The sequence below is a fragment of the Psammomys obesus genome, unplaced genomic scaffold, assembly GCF_907164565.1.
Source record: "Psammomys obesus unplaced genomic scaffold, mPsaObe1.curated_primary_1811, whole genome shotgun sequence".
In the NCBI taxonomy this organism is placed as follows: Eukaryota; Metazoa; Chordata; class Mammalia; order Rodentia; family Muridae; genus Psammomys; species Psammomys obesus.
The window spans coordinates 13,623,037-13,646,139 of record NW_026596162.1 but is presented as its reverse complement, the minus strand read 5'-3'; the positions used below and the strand labels follow the sequence as shown (position 1 = coordinate 13,646,139).

Here is a 23,103-nt window from a genome sequence, read left to right as displayed (position 1 = left end):
AAAATTCAATATGTTAATATTTATATTTTCATTTAAGATAGTGAAATGTAAATGGAAGGAATTTGCTTCATGACAGCAGTACTTGTAAGAGAGAACTTTTCAGTGACAAACAGTCCCCGTGTCCTTGCCTCCATGCAACAGCATCAGCGCCTGCAGCGCTCCCTGAAGGTGCTCCCATCACGTTTCCATCTGTGGCCTGTCATCTCACGTGCTCACATTGAAATGTATTTAAGCCTTTCTTTTTTCCTTTTACTGATACATTGCGCCTCCCAGCACCTAACTCCTACCAGTTTTCATTCTATTTGAAGAGATTATTATACCACCTGACTGTTTAGACTTAGAGTGGACCTGGAGATCAGGCATGTACTTGGGTGGTTCTGCCATGATTCTGGAATCTTCTGACTCTCCACAGTCTTAGGTATTTCATTAGAGAAAATGAACCTAGGGGTAAAGGCCATTTGGATAGCATACCCTTAGGCCCATGCTGATTTCCATGTCAGAGAGAGCCTTGAGTACAGGACCTGCTCCGATTCTGATGTTCATTGCTGTTGCTTGTAACGTGCACACCCAGAACCATCATCGGCTTGTCACGTCAGTGGAACTGGGGGTTTTTAACTTTGCAGGCTGGGTTGTCTTTGTATTCCACCCTTGTAGATTTCCCTTGGCGTGCTTGAAGACGGTGGGAGCATGCCATGTTTCTGTGTCTGTAAGACTTGACTCAGCAGTGACGAGACACTGGATGTAAGCTTGTTGTCATGTGAACTTAGGACATTTTGCCTCTTTTCAAAATGAACATTTGGGAGAATTTTGCATGGTCTTAAGTCCTGCTGAAGATAATTGCTGTGCTCTGCCACCATCTGGGATTCAGAAGTTGGAATGTTCACTCTACATGGTTATACTGGCTAACTGCCTATTCAAATAGGAAATCCTTAAGTAAAGTTATTGCAATATGTAAATGCTCCTATCTGGCCTGTGGAAGTGTTTATGTAGAAAAGAGAGTACCTCATTTGGGTTGCTGTATTAGAGTATCAGACACTTCTGTGTATTAAACTTGTTAGCATCAAAATTCTTAGCAGATTGAAAGTATCAACAAGTCTCTAACATCTCTGATCTATACATTCAGCATGTGAGAAATCAAGTCTTGATCTGTCTGAGAAGAAATTAATGTATGGCCTGACTGAAGATCTAAGTGAGCTGTTAATCACAGAATAGAGGGTCAGAGAGACATAGCAACTTGATAAGGAAAGAATGCCTCATTCTCTGTGAGGGACATCAGTCCTGAGGCCCAGTGCTAGAATAGGTTGTTATTGTGCAGGCTGGAGGGCCAGTGAGCAAGCAGCAATGAGCCTCTTTGTGTCTTTCCTCTGCAGTCTCACCAGTGATCATTAAGGAATGGGCAGCTTACAAGGGGAAGTCTCCTCAGACCCCAGAACTAGTGGAAGCACTGGCCTTCCGCGAGTGGACCTGCCCCAACCTGAAGAGGCTTTGGCTGGGCAAGGCGGTGGAGGACAAGAACCGCCGCATGAGGGCCTTCCTAGCCTGCATGAGGTCCGATACCCCAGCCATGCTCAACCCCGCCAATGTGCCCACTCACCTCATGGTGCTCTGCTGCGTCTTACGGTGCGTGACTGTCTGTGAGACTAAGGGCTGACAAAGGGAAGGGGTGCACTTACGATATTCAATGTCTTCTGGGAAAGATGACAACCTTACTCTACAGGAGTTGTTCTGTCTGTTGATATTTGTCTTAGACCGGTGTGTATGTGTAGCCTAGGTGTGTAGGCCACATAAAAGCAACAAACAGTTATACCAGAGTTCATTTAATAGAATAGGTATATTTTAACCAAAACCCACATAGCTTGTAAATATATAAATGTGTTTCTGTGTGTGTGAGAGAGGGGGACCCCAAATAAGTGAGCATGTGTGCCTGTGGAGGCCGGTGGTCCAGACTGGGTGTCTTTTTCTTCAGTTGCTCTTCACCTTACCGTAATTATTTATGTGTTTTGGTATTTTGCTTGTATGTATGTCTCTGTGCCAGTCTCCAAACATAAGCTAGAAGGTGGTTTTAAAAAGGCAACCTCTGTGCCTCCCTTCCCTCTGAAAATAAAATCTGTGTGCTCTGTAATCATGAGCAAAAGTGAATTTGATTACTGTTCTAGTTACTTCTCCATTGCTAGGATAAACACCAAGATTTAAAGCAGCAACTTGGTGCGGAAGGGTTTTCTGGTTTATAGGGTACAGTCTATCAAGGGAGAAAAATATAGCAAGAACTCAAGGCAGGAACTAAAGCAGAGACCATGGAAGAACTTGGCCAGCTACATTTTTAAAATAGCCCAGGCTCACTTGCCCAGGGAAGCTACCATTCACAGTGGCCTAGGACCTAATTATTTATCTAGAACCATCCCCCCCCAACAATGCGTGTGTGTGTGTGTGTGTGTGTGTGTGTGTGTGTGTGCATGCGTGCATGCATGTGTGTGTGAGTGCACGTGGGTGCATGCACCCATACATGCTCACAGACCAATCTGGTGGGTGCTTTTCCTCAATTCAGATTATCTCTCACAGATGTGTCTAGGTTTGTGTCAAGCACAGTCAGTTTATAATCTTTGTTCCAAGTGTGAAATGATGGGTAATATTTGTTCACTGTCAACCCTTGACCAAGGCATCACACTGCACCCCATGTGATACATAATTTGTGGTCACATCTGGGCAGCACAGCTACGTGGATGAGGTGTGACATTCACGTTTTGTCTGTCTCATGGACAACTTCATACTTCCTGGACTAGTAATAGCATTATGTCTTGACCGTTTATTCTCTTGGCCCCTCAAAGAACAATTATTCACCTGGATGTGGTGGCACGTGCCTGTAATTCCAGCACTCAGGAAGGCAGAGGGGCTGATCGCTGTGGGTTTGAGGTGAACCTAGTTTACAAAGAGAATCCAGAACAGCCGGGGCTATGCAGAGAGACCCTTGCTTAGAAAACAAAACAAAAAACCAAAACAAGGATGAGTGAGAGATTCATTCTTTGCCAGCATCTAAGGTCATGGGCATGGTGAGATGGAGGAACACAAGTATGTCTCTGGCCTCTGCTTCCTATGCAGATCATCATTTATCCCTTGATTTCTCATCCATGCACTTGGGCAGAGAACCACACAGAGGGTGTGGCGTTCTGCTATTCTCCAGAGCCGCCTTTTGCCAGTGTTCACTGCAGCCATGGGTAAGGTCACTGTGGGCATTGTCATGTTACGAATGTCATAGTAAGGCAGTAGGTAGTGTGGCTAGGGAGCAGTGTTGGACCAGTCTCTAGAATCCAGGGCAACAGAGATGAAGAAACAGGAAGTGTGAGCAGAAGTTGAGGTTTATGATGTGGGGAGAAGGTCTGGAGGTCTGTTGTCATGTTTCACACAGACTAAATAAAAGAGGTTCTTACTCAGAAATAAAGAGACAAGATCGAAAACAAATGGATGTAGCCCAGGCTTGAATTAAGATTACATGAGTCAATATGGCACCTCAAGGAGGAGGCTGCATGTGTTGATGCACGCCTGTAATCCCAGTACCAGGAGAGGCTAGAGCAGGAGAGTGAACAGGTCAGGGCCACCCTTCTCTAGAAAGTCAGGTCTTATTTCAGAAGACAAAACAGTCAACCACATGTACATGCTATCTTTCTGTATTTGGAGAAGCCTCGAATGTGCCGGGTGTGTTCTCCGGATGGTGTCCCCCAATTTCTATGCTAGTAAAGGGCAGACAGTCTTTGATGGCTCTAGAATAGTCTAGATTGCCTGTTAGCCTTTGTAGCAGAGCATAAAAGCAAAGAAGGGGAAGATTTAAAAAGCTCTTCCAAGTCTGTTGCTACAAGCTGGTCAGGTAATTGTGTATTGAGACAGGCTCAATCACTCTGGCTGGCCTGTAGCTTGCTATGTAGTCCAGGCTGGACTCACATAGCCTCCTGCTTCTGCCTGCTGAGTGCTGGAAATAAAGGCATAGGCTACTTTGCCTAGTTATCAAGTAGTACTTTTATATTCTGCTCAATTAATTGCATGAAAAAGAACACACACACCTCCAGAAACTCCCTTAGGTTTGCAGAGCGGATCTGAAAACATTCTAAAAGTGCAGATGTTCTAGGGTGAGTTTGCTGTTTCTGTTATCTGTGGGCTCTGATCCTTGCTTTCATGAACATATTTTCTTCATGTGTCTATCTGAGAAGAGTTGTACTTAACAGAATAGAAAGGCAAAGGCAGGAAAGAGACTCTTTGACCAATGGGGACAAGGGTTCCTGCAGCTATGCTAAGTTTGTCACTTCCCAGAAAAAACAAACAATTTGGAACTATGGCTACCATTCTTTTCTGATCCAAAGTTTTTAAAAGGAACATAGAGCCAGGATGGAATCTAAAGAGTTAGTGCCCGTGGGTCAGAGTTAACACCTAAGAGGTGAAAGGAGTCTCATGGGGAATGAGGCTATAGGATGGTGGGAATGAATGTAGCAGTGCCACTGAAGCCAGCAGGTAACTAATGAATAAAAGAGAGGAGTATAAACTAGGGTCATGCAAGGAAAATGTATTGTATTTATTGAGCATAATCTCCACAATAATGTTTTTTTTCAGTCAGTAGTGGGGAATTCTGTCACATTTGCTTGTTTTTCCGTCAAGCCTGTTGAACCTCAATGGGACGGTTGTGTATGACTTATGGCACTTAGTTGCAAAGTATCTAATATTTATCTATTTATTTATTTGAGACAGAGTCTCACTATGTATGAGACAGAGTCTCACTATGTAGCCCTGTCTGCCCTGAAACTCCATATGTAGACTAGGCTAGCCTCAACTCACCTGCCTCTTGCCTCAGTGCTGGAATTAAAGGCCTGTGCTGTCATGCTCAGCCAAAGGTTATAATTTTTGTCAGTGCAAATATAGTTTAATTCACTTTTATGTCATTGTTTTATTTAAGCAAAGTAGAAATATGTAGTTTCATTCACACTGAAATTTGATTGCCCATCTGCTTATGGTACATAATTATAAAGTTTCTATCTGAAGTATTTAATCTGCCTCTCATTAGAACCTAGCTGTGCCTTCTCTTAAGCCTAATCAGCAGGCAAAGGTGGAAAGGTTTTGCATGTTGTGACTCCCCATACTTCTGGGAGTTGTTCACCAGAGCTTGCAAAGCAGTCTGTCCTCAGAAGTTACTTATTCATTTATTTGTTGGTGGTGGTTGTGTATTTTTGTTGTTGTTTTGTCTTTTTTTTTTTTTTAAGTTTTTGAGACAGGGTTTCTTGTTGTAGCCCTGGCTGTCCTGGACTTACTTTGTAGACCAGGCTAGCCTTGAACTCACAGAGATCCTTCTAAGTGCTGGGATTAAAGGCGTGGGCTACCTTGCCCGGCCAGAAGCTTTTAAATGGTACATAGCAATATGATTAGTCCTCTGTAAGGTCTGTTGGTACAAAGAGTTGGTACTAGTTGGCTTGCAGGCTTCTGACTATTGCAGTTAGCTGTTTCCTTTCCCACACTAGCAGCTACCTGAGGTTGTCGGCATACAGGCTCTTGGCTGCTTGACAAATCTTTGCTAGTGGAAGTTGATTTTCCTATAGCCATCCACACCAGGATGTGAGCTGCCCTCATTAGTGCACTGAGTGGCCTCCCCCTCGTGGGTACTTTCTACACCACTCCCATATGTTCAGCTGCTGCTGAAGAACCCTTAATTCAAACAAGATAGATAGATCTTACTCCAGCCTTGGCTGTCCTGGGACTCTGTAGACCTGGCCTTCAGTCTGGCCTAGAACTCAGAGATCATCCTGCCTCTGCCTTCCTGAATGAGCACCTTGTTTTTGATGACTATACACAATATAAAATTCTAGCATGCTGAGTGTTGATCAGGTGTACACTCTTCACCTGGCCTCCCTTCATGGAAACAGAATGGCTGAAGGAGAATACAAAGGCACCTTATGACTTGCACCATCTCAGATTTATTGAGAACCCCTTGCTCTGGTTTTCCAAGTACTGGCTGACAGCTGCAGCCACTCTCTTTCTTTTACTCCCCAGGTATATGGTGCAGTGGCCCGGAGCTCGCATTCTGCGGCGTCAGGAGCTGGATGCCTTCCTGGCTCAGGCATTGTCCCCCAAACTCTATGAGCCGGACCAGCTGCAGGAACTCAAGGTACCGATCAGCCTTGTTTCCTTGTCCTAGAAAGTCTTGCTTTGGATTTTGGTGTAACTTTGCTAACCCTCACCAGACAGTTGTTTGGGCACCAAACTAATAATACTAATGTCATATGTGTCAAAGCCTTCAAGGCAAAGGGGATATTCCTGTTTAGGTATGGGCTTGCCATCAGGGTTTGTAAGCAAGTAAACAGTCAATTCCAGATTTTACCTTTTTATCAATGGTTGTTTATTCTTGTTTTTCACATCAGGAAATAAACTTCTTTTTTATTTTACCAGGGAATTCCAAGCCCTGGGAGGGCTCAATCTTAGGAATTTTCTAACATCTAGACAGGATTCTTTTTCTTATTTCATTCCATTGTTCCTAGCTACAACTTTAGTTTTCTCTAAAGCATATTCTTTGCCCTTCTAGTGTTGCACAATCCCTTTTAAAAGTACCACTTGAAGAACGGTGTTAGACCATCATCCCAGTACCCCTTTTCATGAGCGTTTAATATCATGTTCCTTTTAATTTTGCCTCTAGCACTCCTTTGTTCTTTGTGTTGGCAGTGTTTATTTTCTCCTAAGTTGGCCCTGGTTTTGTAGTGTCATCTTATTCACTACGCTCATTAGTTGCTATGTTCATGATTATAATTGCTTTCCTATTTCTGTATGTTAGACAGTTCAAGACCTCAAGGTTAGCTAAACTCACAGCTCTGACTTTTCTTTTTAATGTTAGGGTTTTGTTTTTCTTTGTTGTCAGTTATTTAATTTTTTACCAAGTTTTGTTTAAAATCTGTTAATCTCTTTTGATAAATTAGCCTTCGCTTTTAGATCTTTTTGCTGTTCTTTATGAACACATCTTATGGCAAAGATTTTGACTAGCTCTGTAGATTTTTTTTCCTTTGTAGTATTTGACAGGTGGTTCTCAATAAATTTGTTTTCCCCACTAAATTATTATGTTAAATTGCATAATTTGATGCTAACCAGAACTCCATTGAGGCTTCTGATAACTTTGAAACAAGCTAAGTACAAAACCAAAGCTCAACAGAATCCCCCTCAATTGTGTTCTTACTTTGTGGATCAAGCTTTTCTGTTTGTTAGGCAGGAATTGTTACTGTCTTTAACACTTTTGTTTTCGGTGTCAGGCAGTGTGGCGGACCCAGTCAGGTCCTCCCGCGTGTTCCCTGGGTGCCCCACCACCACCGTCCTCGCCGCAGGCTGTGCTTCAGGGGGTGGAATCACTGCCTAGAGTGTGGTGCCACCCTCTACCTCTCCTCCTGTTTCTCTTGTGTAGATTATTCCTTCAGTATTGACATCCCAGTTCTGAAAATCAGACCGCCAGGGACCAGGTATGCCCACCAAGCCTTATTCACCATCAAGTTACTTTAACCAAAGTCCATCTTCTCTCCCATATCCTTTTCATTTTCGGATCCACATGCAGGATGTACCTTTTGAAAGCTTTCATTTTGGTTCTTTTGAGGCCTTAGTGCTTTCATGGTTTTCGCCTGATTCTTCATCTGAGGCGCGACGTTGTATCAGTGAGATACATCCCGCAAATAGGGGCCTTCTGTCTCACTGGTCGCAGCCAGGTCTTCTTGTGTGGAAGTTGGTGGTCCATTTCACAAGCACAGCTCACACTGAGAGCTTCATTGTCAGGGTTAGCATACACTTCACAGGAGCTGTGAGGGGAAAGCAGCAGTGAGAGAAGGCAGCTTGCTTTTATTTGTTTTGTTTTGTTTTGTTTTTTTAAGATTAAGCATCCGCTCAGCTGTTGAATTGAGAATTGATAGGAATATTCTTATTTGAGGTTACCCAAAATTCCAATGAGTAGTTTGGGGTTCCAGAATTCAATGGTAGAAAATTAAATTTTAAAATTGCCTTTTCATTGTAACCATTAAAGGTTTTGACAAGTCAAAAGCAACGACAGTGCTTTCCTGTAAGATGCCTCTTCACTATTTAAAACACAGTCACCTCTTGACTGTCGCTGTTGCTGTGCTGGGGCTCTCACCCCATGTGTGGATTGCCTAGACCTTGTCACTCTTATCTCTGTCAGTGTACACGCTTTGCCATCAGAGGAGGAAGAGGAAGAAAGGTCCTACTTCTGCCAGTTTGGACTCTTGTACCAGCTTTTCCAAAGGGAGGGTTAGTGGGAAAAGACACCACACCATTAGCTAAAATTAATGTTTAAGAATTCATCTCATCCATGCTTTCTCTGTCCACCATGTCCATGAATAATTGAGCATGTTCTGTGTGCTTCCCTGAGTACCTGTGGCAGTGATTGATGACCCTCATTTGCTTCCCTGTTACATTTTCTGAGCCATTCTCCTAGTTTTTCAGCATGAGTGTAAATGTGAAGGTAAAATTAGCACTGAGCCTGGGATTCAACGTGGTGGGAGGGGAGGCTAAAGGACGAGGAGAAGGAACTAAACCATTGTGATATTTGTCCAGTTTCTTCTCCCTTGTACTTGACATCCCTATAATTCTTTTAACAGTTTCACATGCCAAGTGCAGAATATAAAAGATGGAAAATGAAGAGCTTTAAAGACAGTATTAGGGGCGTGCAACATGTCTGTGATACCTGTAAGAATTGTTTTGCATATAGGTAAATATGATGTAAAGTAAGAGTATGAGTCTATAGTGCAGTAAGTAGAAGGTAGATGACATCACCTCACTGCAATTGGCTCTTGAAACTAACTGGGTAGAGAATAATTCTTCAGATTGTTTTCTTTTTCTTTCTTTCTTTTTTTTTTTTTTTTTTTTTTTTTTTTTTGGTGGTGCCAGATTTTTCTGTCTGTTTCTCTAGTTGAGGAACTTGGGATAATGTTGAATATTTTATCGCCATTGGCATAAGACAATAAGTACAGGCATCTGTATACACAGTTCAGGGTTATAATTTGACATTTAAAGGGACTGGAGTGATGGCTTAGCAATTAAGATCACTAGCTGCTCTTCCAGAGAACCTGGGTTTGATTTCTAATACTCACATGGAAATTTACAACTGTCTGTAACTCCAGCTCCGGGAATCTTACACCCTCTTCCGGCCTCTGTACATTGGATACTCATGGAGTACACATACATTCCTATAGATATTTATACACATAACTGTTTTTGAAAATTGTTGGGCGGTAGTAGTGTACACCTTTAATCCCAGCACTCTGGGAGGCAGAGGTAGGCATATCTCTGTGAGGTCAAAGCCAGCCTGGTCTACAAAGCAAGTTCCAGGGTAGCCAGTGCTGTTAACACAGAGAAATCCTATCTCCAGGAAAACAACAAAACCAAAACAGTTAACATTTAAGGAAATTAGAGCACTGCAGTGTGAATTTTAGAAAGTTTTTGGGCAGGCATTTTGGCACATGCTTAGCATCAAGAGACAGGAAGGTCAAGGGTTTGAAGCCATCTTGGGGTATGTAGTAAGCTGTCATCTCTAAAACAGTAAGAAACATTTTTTTGAAAACAAATGTACACAGCAGTGGAAATCTTATTCACATAATTATATAGATTTCATTTTAAGAACGTTTGGCTATTTAAATTAATGGTAGTTGTCATTACTAAAATTGATAATTATCTTGAACATATACTTTTTTCTTCATTTGGGAGGACTGAGCCCAGGGCTTCATGTCTCATGACTCAACAAGTTCTATTCCACTGAGCTACACCCTCAGACCTAACATAATTTTTTAAATCCACAGTTGCAGTCCCTCAGTGGCTGGTGTATTCATTCACATATGAATGAATGCACACAGTGTAGTCTTGTTCCATTCCTCTTAGCAAATTCAGAAATGTGTAGTTCTGACCAGGGTGCTTCTCTTCTGTACACCTCTGCAACACTCTGCTAAACTCCACATGGAGTGATGTGGCCAGGATTTTAATCAGTGGGTCTTTGTATCTGGGCATGAGCAGTAGGAACCCATAATCTTCAGGGTTGCCTTCAGGCTGCCACAGTTGTGTCCACAGACAGGACATAAAGGTAGAGACCATATCTTCCCTAACCCTGATCCTGATTTTCCATTCTCTGGTGTAGGGCACAGAGGTCATAGGCTGGAAGCAATGGTCCAGATGACTAGGAGGGTTTATAGCAACTGTCCCATAGAAGGGGGAGGGTGACCCGTGTGCTGGGGTGGCTCTGTTTGCTTACAGCCTACTTCTGCTTGGCTGCTCTTCCGCAGGCCTGCTGACTCTCACTAGTGAGGCTTCTCCTTCCTTACTGTAGCTCACAGATGGGAGCTCAATAACACATATGCATTTTTTTCCATTTGTTTAGACTGACTCTCTCTATATTGCACATAAAACTGAAAGTGCATTTAATTCCATACCCAAGTCCCTCATGTTTCTCTAGTGGCACACACTAAGATCCAGAGATGTAAAATAACAGGGTTTGTAAATTAATGACCTGACTGCTCCAGGCCTTCCAAGTTTAATTGCATTGACTAAAATCTTTAGAAAAGATTGGCAAGAATGTTAGCTGATGATGGGAAATATTGTTACAAATAAATAATAGACAATCATAAGTTCATTAGCACTTGGCACTGAAATGTTCCTTTTTGTATTTCATACAATTTTTCAAAAGTCATTTTTCCTGCCACAGTGCAGCCTTACTTGGACTCATACCCCTCAAAGATTTCATTCTTGAAAAGCCATTGAGGTGAGAAGCAAGAAACCAAAGCAGAATTAAACCTTGGTCCTAGATAATCCACAAACTAGGCCCTTCGCATACAGAGGGTCAAGAGTTGATTGGACTGTGTTGGATGTTTTACTTACCCTGCCTGTTGTCTGTGAGAGGACAGAGTTGTATCTAGGCAGGTGCCCTTGGCCAGCATAGGAAGACACAGGGAAGTTTGGGGAGTGCCAGTAAAGCACAGTTCAAGTACAAGGTTTCTCTTTTTACATTCTTTGTTTATGAGATATTCATGTCTCCTAAACCATTTTTACAGTTTAAGCTTCTTTGAAACAACATATAAAGCAACATAGTGAAGATTTATTTCAAAAGGAAATTATGCCAAGTAATTTATTAATAAAGCGGCTTGAAAAATGCAGGATCTTAAAAACGTTTCTTCTTGGACACCCTTCTGTTAATATGTGGTCAGTGTTCAGATCTGAAGTGTCAGGCTTTCCTGAAGGGATTGTGTAGTTCTGGGCCCTGAAGGGGCCTGTACCTCATCAGTCCCTTTGTCATGTCTAGCGTTAAGCGCCATATTATCCACATGCTGTAATAATTTACAGGTGTCAAACTATTCAGTATGTTCAGAAAACATGCTCTTAAATACTCTAGTAACATGAAGTGTGGATTTCTTTGAGTAAGACCGGGTCTGGGTGAAGCCAAGCTGTGGTACTTTTGTTGATGAGGATCGTGCTCTGTTAACTTTGGGGGGAGTTTTAGTGGGAAAGCATGATACTGTCGTACTCCTAGTCCATGTAAATTCTTCTTCTCAATTTAAAGATTGAAAACCTAGATCCCAGAGGAATTCAGCTGTCAGCTCTCTTCATGAGCGGAGTAGACATGGCGCTGTTTGCCAATGATGCGTGTGGGCAGCCCATCCCCTGGGAACACTGTTGTCCTTGGATGTATTTTGATGGGAAGCTCTTCCAGTCCAAACTTCTCAAAGCCAGCCGGGAAAAGACCCCACTCATCGACCTCTGTGATGGTCAGGTATGTTGGGGACAGGGTGGCCATCTCTGACTATAGTGGAATATAGTGTATGAGTTAAACCTGCTCTCTTATTCAGGGTTACTATTGTTGTGATGAAACACCAGGACTAAAGCAGCTTGGGGAGGAAAGGGTTTATATGACTTCTGCTTACATGTAATTGAAGTAAGGACAGGAACTTAGAGGCAGGGTCCTTAGAAGGATGCTGCTTCCTGGCTTGTTCCCCCTGTCTTGCTCAACCTGCTCTCTTGTAGAACTCAGGATCACCAGCCCAGGGATAGCATCACCCACCACAATGGGCTGGTTCCTCCCCCATCAATCACTAATTTAAAAAGTTCTTTGCAGACTTGCCTACAACCTAATCATATGGAGGTATTTTCTTAACTGAGGTTTCCCCTCAGATGACTTTAGTCTATGTCAGGTTGACATAAAACTTTCCAGTACACCTGCCATCTTCTAACCTGAGTATTCCCAATAGAACACATGCTCAATAGATCATAGATTCTCATTACTTGAGAGAGTTAGGTTCTAGAAAGCTCTTTGCATATTGAGTCAGTGAGTGAACCAACGTGGCTGGGAAGTATCAGGCCTAGGTTTCCATGAATGAGGTCTTGTTCACATTTTCAGTTGCACAGCCTGTTCTGTGTGGCTTCTCTTCATAGTATATGTTGTTTGATAATGATTGTTAAGCTCATGGCCAATGGTACCTGCTTGTGGCACATCACAGCCTGGTATGTATTGACAAGTCCTGCAGAATACTTCAGCACTGTGAGACTATCTTAACCAGTGAAACCAGCAAAAAGGGCAAACACTAGGCCAACAGGAGGCCCTATTTCAGTATGAACTTCACTGTGTGCCAGTGTTGTCCCATTTGAGCTCAGCCTGGGATACTTTGTCATGTCCTACACCCTGCTGTATACAGGTCATACAGTGACCAGGCTAGTACCATTGACTATTTAGATGTTAAGAATAAACATTAGGAGTAGCTGAGGGCTTGGAGAGAGGGCTCAGCGCTTAGGAGCATGTATTTATTGTTCTTGCAGAGTACCTGAGTTCAGTTCCCAGCACCCACATAAAGCAACACACAACCACCAGCTGGGATAGGGGCTCTGACCACTGACCACATATGCACAATTCCACATAGACACACAAGAATAAAATAAATATTAAAAATGCAGATTTTGTACTATAGTGGTTCTGCTTTGTTAGTGACTGTTCAGATGTGTTAAAACATGTGGGTGATGTTTCTACCTGCCTTTCCTTTGACTTCCAGGCTGAGCAGGCTGCCAAGGTAGAAAAGATGCGCCAGAGCATCCTGGAGGGGCTCAACTTCTCCCGGCAGAACCACCCCCTCCCCTTCCCACCGCCTCCTGCTCTGCCCTTCTACCCAGCATCTGTATATCCTCGGCACTTTGGGCCAGTCCCACCCTCACAGGGCAGGGGCAGGGGCTTTGCAGGTGAGTCAGATTTTGGAAATCTTTCAGGTTGGGGTAGAGCGTGTAGTCCTTCTAGTGGCACTGCACCTTGCTTCGTGGGAACATTAATAGTGGGTTTTAGGAAGAAGCAGTATTATGGCAGTAATTCTTCCCAAGGAGGGATGAGAGAGTAGGATCCTGGAGGAAATGGTGAGAAAGAAAAAGGGAGTCACCTTGATTTTAGTTATTTTTCATACCTGTAGGAAAGTAAATCCCTCTGTGTCAGAGGGAGCTCTTTTTCAGGACCACACCTCCAGAGACTTCAGGAGCCCGCAGCCAGTGCCCTATTGAATGACTGCTCATGGAGGCTGCTTTGTAGTCTCGCCTCTGGGAATGATGGAGATAGCAGGAGGGTCTTTTCCAGAAGCTGAAAGAGATAGGAGCTGTTCTGCATGCACAAGAGGTCTCTCTGTGACCCACCTCTCATGCTTTTCCTGTTTCTCTGGTCTGTGGGTCCCACAGGAGTCTGTGGCTTTGGAGGCCACTATGGGGAAACGGTAGCGACAGCCCCTTACCGTGCCTTCCGGGTGGCAGCAGCGTCGGGACACTGCGGAACCTTCTCAGGCAGCGACAGCAGCAGGACTAGCAAGTCCCAGGGCGGTAATTATTACCCACACACCACACCCTCCACGCCTGTGCCGCCAGCACTTCCTCTGTTCCAGCGTCTGGCCCCTTCCCTCCTTGACTGTCCTTTCCAGCCACCTCTAATGCAGTGGGTTTTTGCTTGGGTCCCTGGCTGTCCCTCTGCCCTTAGGTCTGTGCAGTGGTCCTGTTGTAGTTAGTTGTCCTGTCTTCTCCTTCCAGGATAGGCCACTGAGTGTCCACCTAGAAGAGAATTTAACTATGCAACATTGTGACCTGGTCAACACCTTGTGCTTATATGCTAGGCTGCCAATTTTGCATAGTGTCCTATCTCGTGCCGCCATCTTTTGGTACAGTGTTTGTATAGAAGGTGCTAGCACGTGCATAATTCCTGACACATAAAAGCCTCTGACAGTTTGTTTTTAAAGAAAATTATAATGTAAGGTAGCTTATTGTAAATTTTCCTTATAGCTCTCTTCATTTGTATTTGTCCTATTTGGAAATAGTTTACTACAGTTCTGCTGTTGCTCAAAACCATCAAGTCATGCTGCAGGATTAGTCTGATACATTCTAAATTACTTTCAGGATAGTCATTCCTTTCTGGATGGTGACATTTGCTGGCTCCGTTACTTGACACTATAGTGGTCAGCAAGAGGCATGGCGTATAGAAAGATTATAATTGAGAATCAGCTGTCTGCAGCCCCAGTGGGCCCTTACCTCCTGTCCCTCAGCCTCCTGAGGGTTTCTTTATCTTGTGGCTGCTCCTGTAACCCTGATGTGTTTCAGCTCCCTGTGGAGCTGGACTCTTGCTGCATGTCCCGTGGCTGGGGAAAGCAAGGAGGGGGAGGTGCTACCTGGGACAGTGTGAGGTACAAGGAACTTAACTTGCCTTCTAACTGTCCTGTTCACACCTGTGCTGTGCTGTGCACACCTGAAACACCAGCTGTAGACCTGAAACACGAGTGCATGCAGGGTTTAAGATGGAAAGTAGCTTAGTAAATTTTCAGTCTTGCTAGGGTGTGGTGCTGGATGCCTGTATCTCAGCCCTTAGAAGACAGGAACAGGCCTTAAATGGGATTTCTCCATCAAATCCCTCCCCTCAGGGCTCAGGGGACCCTTCGGAAGAGGAGGCAGAAAGAGTGTAAGAGCCAGAGGGGATGGAGGACACCAAGAAAACAAGGCCCTCTAAGTCAACATGATCAAAGCTCATATGAACTCACAGAGACTGAGGCAGCATGCACAGGGTCTGTACAGGTCTGAACCAGGTCCTTTGAGTATATATTATCCTTCCAGTTTATTGTTTTTATGGGGTTACTGTGTGTGAGCGAGTGGATTTCTGTGTGCCTTCTCTTTGGCTCTTTTCCTTCTATCTGTTTGTCTTGTCAAATTCCAATGTGTCAGTTTTTGTTTTATCTCATTTTATTATTATCCCTTAGAAGCCTGTTTGTTTTCTAATGAGACAGAAAGGGAGTGTATCCGGATGGGAGGGGAGGGGAGGAACTGGGAGGAGTAGAAGGAGCGGAAACTGTAATCAGGATATATTATGTGAGGAGGATAAATCTATTTTTAATAAAAGGAGGGAGTTAAAAAAAAAGATGGGCAGGAGAACTACTACAAGTTCAAAGTTAGCCTGGTCTATATAGCAAGTTTCAGGTCAGCCAGTACTACATGGTGAGGTTGTGTCTCAAAAACACAGTTATTTATCCATCTTAATTACCTGGTGAAATAATATCATTGGCATAAAAGAAGTAGTTATTAAAATATCTAGTTGGGCTGTGTGGTGGCATACTTTAATCCTAGCACTCTGGAGGCAGAGGCAGGTTTTAGCACAGCCCGGCTTCACAGCTGTCTTGAGACCCTGTCTCAAGAAAACAAAAACCATCTTGTCTGTTTCTTTATACTTTTTTTCATGTGGCTACAGGAAACCTGGCCTCCCCTAAGAGGCTGGGTCCAACATACTCTGAGTAACTTTGTAGGAAGACCTGCTTCCAGTATTTCAACAGCGGCATGGGGTCGGTCATAGGCATACATCTTAACACAGGGATGGTAGGGAGCGTGTGATAAGCTCAGGAAAATCTACCAGTTTAAGATATTCTTTTGGAGGCTGGAGAGATAGCTCAGTGGTTAAGAGCACTGTCTGTTCTTCCAAAGGACCCGAGTTCAGTTCTCAGCACCCACATAGCAGCTCACAACTGTCTGTGATGCCATTTCCAAGGGATCTGACACCTCCACACAAATGCATATACAATAAAAATTTTTAAAAGAAAACAAAAAGTTCTTAGGTCAGAAAACTAGAATCTTCCATGCATAAGTAATTGATAAAAGTCAGTGAATACAGCATATATTAAAGTTTGTGCTTTAGGAAATTCTAATTTAACCGTATGGTAACTATGGAGTTGTGAATAGTCCACCTGTAATTCCATCTAGCACACAGAAGAAAGAGCATCTAGAGTTCATAGCTGGCCTGGATTGCACAGTTAGACCCTTTTTTTAAAATTCATGGTGTGAGCATATAGTTCGGTGGTAGAGGAGGGCTGCTTCTAGATTTATTTATTTCTCTAATGTTTGGTTAATGACATATGTATGGACATATGTATGTTTACCCAGAGAAAAGCACACTGAGTTTATACAAGTCCTTCTGATGGTGTGGCAGGCCAACCAGCTGCCCTCAGCTCCACTTCTTTAAATTTACTTCATAGGAGTTCATGATAGCAGCTGGAACTCAAGTCATTTGCAGATCCTTTTAAAACACTTATTGTGCATATGCACAGGCTGCAGGTACTTAGGGAGCTCAGAGAACAACCTTTAGGAGTTGGCTATCTCCTTCCAACATGTAGAACTTGGTAATTGAACACAGATCATCCATTAGGCTTGGTGGTCCGCACCATGAATGATGATGAGCCATTACTCCAGCCCCACTCTCTTTCTAAATTCACACAGGATCTCCCTCTCTAATCCACTTGGGCCGAAAATCCAGTCCTCCTGCTTCAGTTTCCCAAGTGTTTCGATCACACATGTTTACTTCCATATTTAGCTCTGTTCTCGGTTCTTACATACAGCTTGAAATCTCATGGTGTAGGGTCAGTCATGTCTTTAATTCCAGCATTTGAGAGGCAGAGACAGGTGGATCTCTCAGTTCTAGGCTCTCCTGGTCAACCTGGAGAGTTTTAGGACAGCCAGGGTCACATAGAGAAACCTGCTCTTAAAAACAGCAGCAGCAACAATAGTCAATTGCAGAGAGAGCCCCCTGTAATAGTCCTCATAGGTCAGGGAAATGGCTTCCTACTAAATAGGATCCAGAACTGTGTACAAGTTGGTTTGCTTGTTCTCTCTTTGTAGGAGCTAATACTGTGGTTGTAAAGTTCTTGTCTTCTCATGTTTTGTTTTGTTTTTTTCTTTTGTGCAGGAGTCCAACCTATTCCTTCTCAGGGAGGGAAGCTAGAAATAGCTGGCACCGTGGTGGGTCACTGGGCTGGGAGCAGGCGGGGCCGTGGGGCTCGAGGGCCCTTCCCGCTGCAGGTGGTGTCTGTGGGAGGACCAACGAGAGGGTAAGCTCTGGGCTGGGGTGTTGTACTGTGTGTAAGGGCAGAAAGCAGTCTTTGGCTCCTCCGCTCTGCAGGAACTGTTTTCTTATCACTGGATAGTTCCTGTTTAACTGCGTTCTCACTGTTACATAGAATCCTCTTATATAACATTATATAATTGTTTGATTCACCATTATTTAATAATTAACCTTGCATTATTCAGCTAATGAACTGTCTTTTAAAAATGTTTCAAGTGTTAGTTTTGAAGTCAAATGCCTTGAGTGCGAACCAGAGAAATGAGTCCTTGGATTCGATGTGACCATACTTTAATACTCAGCGTCTCACACAGCATAAGATCTATTGGAGAGTATTTTAAATATACTCTTTCAGGGGTTTAACTCTGTTTGCTCTTGTCTTCCTGTGTTGACCCAGGCGTCCAAGGGGAGTTATTTCTACTCCAGTGATTAGAACGTTTGGAAGAGGTGGAAGGTACTACGGCAGAGGCTACAAAAGCCAGGGAGCAATTCAGGTAATGCCCTACAGTGTTCCTCTGTCGCCCTGGCCATGTCTCCCCTCTAGGCTCAGTGTCCCTGCCTGTGTTGTGACTTTAGAGCAGTGAGTTTGTTTGGTAGCTGTCAGGCCTGAGATGTGATACCTGGCCCATAGGTGCTCTCCATGTTTACATAAAGCTCTCTGTGAGCCTGAGTTATTACCCTGCTATTCAGGAATTCCTTGGAGAGACACCTGTGTTTGACTTCTTGTTTGGGCTAAATGAGGGTCCAGGCTCCCCTGGCCATTTGTTGTCCAAGACAGCCACTTCTTTAGTGGAAAACAATTTTTTGTTTTTTTTTTTTTTTTAAGTCAGAGTCTCACTATGTAGCCTTGGCAGGCCTAGCACTTGCCATGTATTTGCGCCTCAAACTCAGAGATCCATTTATCTCTGCCTTCTGAGTGCTGCAATGAAAGACACACATCACCTCCTGAGGGTAATGGGATTTTGAGACTATAAGCCAGATGCCAACCGTTACTTAGTTCACAGGGTAGATCACAGTCCCCGGTTAAACATGTGTAGTGTGACATATGGGACAATGGTTTTATTGGTGTATGTGTATTTAAGACTTGCTTATTTTTATTTTATGTGTATGGATGTTTTGACTGCATGTATGTCTAGGCACTATGTGCCTTAGAGACCAAAAGAAGGTGTTGGACTCCCTGGGACTAGAGTTAAAGACAGTTGTTTCCATGCAGGTGCTGGGAATCCAACCCAGGTCCTCTTAAAGAACAGCCATTGCTCTTAATCACCGAGCCCTCTTTCCACCCCTACTTTTAGTAAGGTCCTTGTGTAATCTGTTGTCTGTACTTTTCTTTGATCTCTTGTGTCATGTCCTTTTCTCTGAATGAGCTGCTTGTAGCCTTCTTATGGACACCTGTACCTTGTGCATGCCCTGTGGAGACAGTGTGCCGTCACTGTCACTCATTGTCCCAGTGGAATACTTGTTGCGTTCTAACAGATAGACATTTTACTAATGCTCTCTTTCACTCTAAGTAGTCAATGCTTTTTGTACACTTTGCACACATAGGTTCAGTACCTGCTCACAGTGCTGTGGCCAGCCACCGGTGCTGAGAACAGCTGGAGGGCATGTTTATGTGTTTCCCTTCATCCTCACACCACCTTCACTTTTAAGCACTAGCTGTGCTATGCTCATCTGTTATCTGGGCAGGGAGCCATGATCCACTATACTTTCCCATTGTGCCTCATTTGTCTTGGTTCTATAAATACCTTTTTGTCCTGTGTCCCCTCCAGGCTGTAGGCATCTGTTTGGTCTCTGAAGTCCTTTCCTCAGTGGGTTCTTGAAGAATGGCCCCTCAGGAAAGACTGAGGGAACTGTTCAATCTGAAGACTGTTCTCCTAATCAGGGCCCTGGCTTGCAGGCTTTCTCCACAGCTGTCTTGCTCTACTTCATTTTCCTCACACATAAAGCTTCGCTATCAAAGTTTTACCTGATGTCATCACCATGGAACTCACCTGTGTATTTGACCTAAGTGCCCAGATTGGTTTTGATTTTCTGTGAAAACTTGCTGCCTTACCCAGAAGCCCCTGTGTTCTGATCAGCGCACTCGGAACAGTGAACTTAGGTCTGTTCCCCGCAGGATCTTGTCTCCTGTGGCATGGTGGTGCTTGGCTCTGTTCCTTGCTCCACTTTCATCTTCGGTGTTCCAGCTGCCCGTTCACTGGCTTTTCTACGCCTACCTTCAATATTTGGCAGACTCTTCATTGCCTGTCTCCTCTCTTTTTTGATTTTCAACTCAGGCTATAGCTTACCTCTCGGGTTTCTTTTCTTTTCTGTTTTGGTTGTTATTGTTCAGAGACAGTCTTACTACATAGCCCTGGATAGCTCATGTATAATTGCTATTTCACTTCTGTGTTGTTTTGATGAAATGTCTGTTAAGGGTTTAGATCATCTTTGGTGTTTATATGTTGGTGTTTTTTAGTCTGTTCTCAAGATTGAGGAAGTATCATCATCAGTCCCCATTCTTCTTACTCCCGAAGGACCCACCCCACCCCATGACCTTCTTTCAACTCCCATTTCCCATTCAGTCTCATTTGTCTTTAGGGACTTCCCTAAACCGATCATAACTTGATGACCATGCTATTGGTTTGGGTGGGGGCGCTTAACAGCAGAAAACTGCCAGGATAACAGTGTCTGTCATGTGGCAGGGTGAAGGCATCACCATCTCAGAGAACTTTGCTGTTGGGAAATGTACAGGGCTGTGCCAGGCTCAAGGTCCATTTTTTTTTCAAGGGAAATATTTATCAACCTGTTTAGAGGAAGGGGATGATCCAAAAGAGGATCCATTTACAACCCTTGTGCTGTTACTGATACAGCTGTGCTTTGTGTTGAGGTTGCTCGACTGTGACTTTTTTATCCTGTACAGATGGGGTGTTTGTGTTCTGGGACCTATGCATTGGGAGAGTATGAGGACAGCCTCCATTTCAGAGGAGACTCACTGAAAGGCCCCTGCAACTGGAATAATTGGGCACTATGTAAAGGGTTAGATAGAGTACTCCAACTAAGTCTTTGTCATTTCAAAATTAATTCCCAGCAGAGGTGTTGAGGAGGAGCCACAGAAGAAATTAGGCAAGGCAGACATTCACCAGCTAAAGGCCAGACAGAACAGAGGCAGAGGGCATAGCTTCAATTGAATTCTCTGGCTGAGGCGTTATGGCCAAGCTGTGTCCCTGACCAACCATGTTGTCCCCAGTCCCAAGCTCCAACCCCTCCGTACTTGAGGCTCTCATCACTCTCCTTCTCAACAGGGCAGACCTCCTTACGCTGCTTCAGCAGAAGAAGTGGCCAAAGAACTGAAGTCGAAATCTGGGGAATCCAAGTCCTCTGCCATGTCGTCAGAAGGGTCCCTGGCTGAAAACGGAGTGATGGCCGAGGAGAAACCAGTGCCCCAACTTAATGGGAGCACAGGTGACCCCAGGGCCCCCAGCCACTCTGAAAGTGCCTTGAACAATGACTCTAAACCGTGCAATACAAATCCTCATTTAAATGCACTAAGTACAGACAGCGCCTGCCGCAGGGAGGCTGCTTTGGAGGCCGCTGTCTTAAATAAAGAAGAGTAAACTTATTTTTATAGAGGGTGAAGGATGCTGGAGGGGTGAGGGTTTAGGGATATCTGGAGAGAGAGCCTGCAGTTATGTACATTTCGTCCTGTCCGTAAGAGAAAACGAGGACTGTGGGATGCAGATCCCTCTTTGACATCAGAGATTTAAACGACACATTTTTTAGTTTTAACCAGTTGTAGTCAAAATGCTACAATAAAACAAAAAAGACAGAAAGAAAATGAAGAGCATTTGACTCCCGCACTTAAAATGAAGTACACAAAGTTTAAACTGGTTATGACAAAAGCCTAGAGTTGTGTTTCTTGAACTATAAAGAAAACAAATTTTGGCAGTCTTTAAGTATATATAGCTTAAAATATCATTTTTAGCATTTGGCACCATATGTATGCCATTATATTTGATTTTGCATTACTGTTTCACAATGAAGCTTTGTTTTAAGGCTTTGATTTATGATTATGAAAGAAATAAGGCACAACCACAGTTTTTCTTTCTTACTTAAATTTCATCACTGTTGATGTGGTTCTTTTGTGTTAAAAAAAAGTGCAACTATCAAAACTAAAAAAAAAAAAAAATTATAGAGTAAACTGCTGTTGTGCTGATTTTGAATACACAGTACATCATACATACTTTACAAGCAAGTTCAACGGAGATAAAGTTGAAATCATAGAAGATGCAAACGACCTTTCAAAATCAACACAATGTGTTCTGAACCTTCGTGACTAATACCATGCATCTGTGATCAATGAGCTATGTGGTTTGAATCGGACGTAGACATTAGTACTACTACTTGAGCTAAACTTCTGCATGGTTCATAATTTTTAAAGTGTGTAGTTAATATTATGCATGTTATTGTCCTTTCTTCCATTCTTACCAGTATGTGCCCATTTGCAAAACAAAAATGCTAATAATCAGTAATAGTCCTATAAAAGACGTTAACTGTTTAGTCATTGACTGATCTTGCTCTAACCTTAAAATTCTGTGATTATTGACCTCTGTTGCATTTATTCTAAACCCCCAAAATTATCTAGCCGTTTGGGATACCAACATTACCCTGGTGTACTCACTGCTGTGTGCATTATTGTTCTTTGTTGCTGTTTTATGCCTTCATATTAGCAAAATATGAAATTCTGTGAAGAAAAAAACCCCTTTGATCTTAAAATACAAAACACCCCTCCCCTTCTGTAGCAGGAAACAAATTGCTTGTTCTTGAGAAGTTTCCCATCAGGAATTTAGTAGAAGCAGGTATACTTCTATCATTTTGATGTTTTGTTACTGTTTCCAAACAATGTACTTTGAATCAGAATCACTTCTTACGTTTCATATACTTCCGATGCTCTTCATCACATTAGTGATCAGAAATGAGGTGTAACTCCCCAGCCCCTGCCCGCAAGAGCTAAGTAGGATCTTACTGTAAGTTGAAGGGAGTTCCGCCCTAACTCATGGATTGTGAAGAATGAACTGCTGTTGGGTCTGATTGACTGTTGATGGATTGTGGTGTGGCGTATCCGGAGGCTATTGAATGCAACTTACAATGCTTAATAAAAATCTTTATTCTTTTAGTATAAAGTATGGTGTGTGGCTTGTAAATTCACTTCCATTTTACAGAGCTCTGTCAGATAACAAAGTTTAGAAATACCATAGGTGTTTAATATGAAGATTATGCTGAGCGTCTATAAAGGTCTAACGGGGAAAACTGATCTTGATTAAATCTTTTTTAAATGGAGAGCTGCAAGTGTGGCTGCTTTTTATGCCATCTTTTTACGTCCTGCCTCAAGTGTGGCCAGCAAAGCGACCTAGAAGCTACTGGGCGCTCTCGGAGCCGAGGCAGCCTGCTCTGAGGGCGGGGCTTGTGCTGCAGATGCGCGCGCATCTCGGGGCGGAGCCTAGTCTTGCCCAAGGCTGCTGGGTCCGCTGCAGCGCCTGGGCGGAAATGCATGACGAGACTGCGCCTGCTTGGTCGGTCAGTCGCTGCTGCTTAGAAGAGCCGCGTTTGCGGCCTTGCACCGGCTCGTCTCGCTGCCTCGCGGCCACCGTAGGCCCCACGAAGGCTCCGAGGCCCAGCCACGGGGGTCCCTGACCCACCGGCCTCTACCTGCTGTGCTGTAGCTTCCAAATTACGGGGAA

General features: G+C 43.6%; 1 protein-coding gene across 1 annotated transcript in view; it reads left to right on the top strand.

Annotated features, from left to right (window-relative positions):
- Fam120a (family with sequence similarity 120A) overlaps window positions 1-22,545 on the top strand; it is an 87,359-nt gene extending 64,814 nt beyond the window's left edge. Inside the window, exons 11-18 of the mRNA XM_055595280.1 lie at window positions 1,371-1,620; window positions 6,025-6,139; window positions 11,561-11,770; window positions 13,041-13,224; window positions 13,705-13,842; window positions 17,231-17,372; window positions 17,781-17,877; window positions 20,668-22,545. Of these exons, the coding sequence (XP_055451255.1) occupies window positions 1,371-1,620; window positions 6,025-6,139; window positions 11,561-11,770; window positions 13,041-13,224; window positions 13,705-13,842; window positions 17,231-17,372; window positions 17,781-17,877; window positions 20,668-20,979 (1,448 nt within the window). The 3' untranslated portion in view covers window positions 20,980-22,545. The remainder of the gene's footprint in view (window positions 1-1,370; window positions 1,621-6,024; window positions 6,140-11,560; window positions 11,771-13,040; window positions 13,225-13,704; window positions 13,843-17,230; window positions 17,373-17,780; window positions 17,878-20,667) is intronic.
- The last annotated feature ends 558 nt before the right edge of the window (window positions 22,546-23,103 follow it).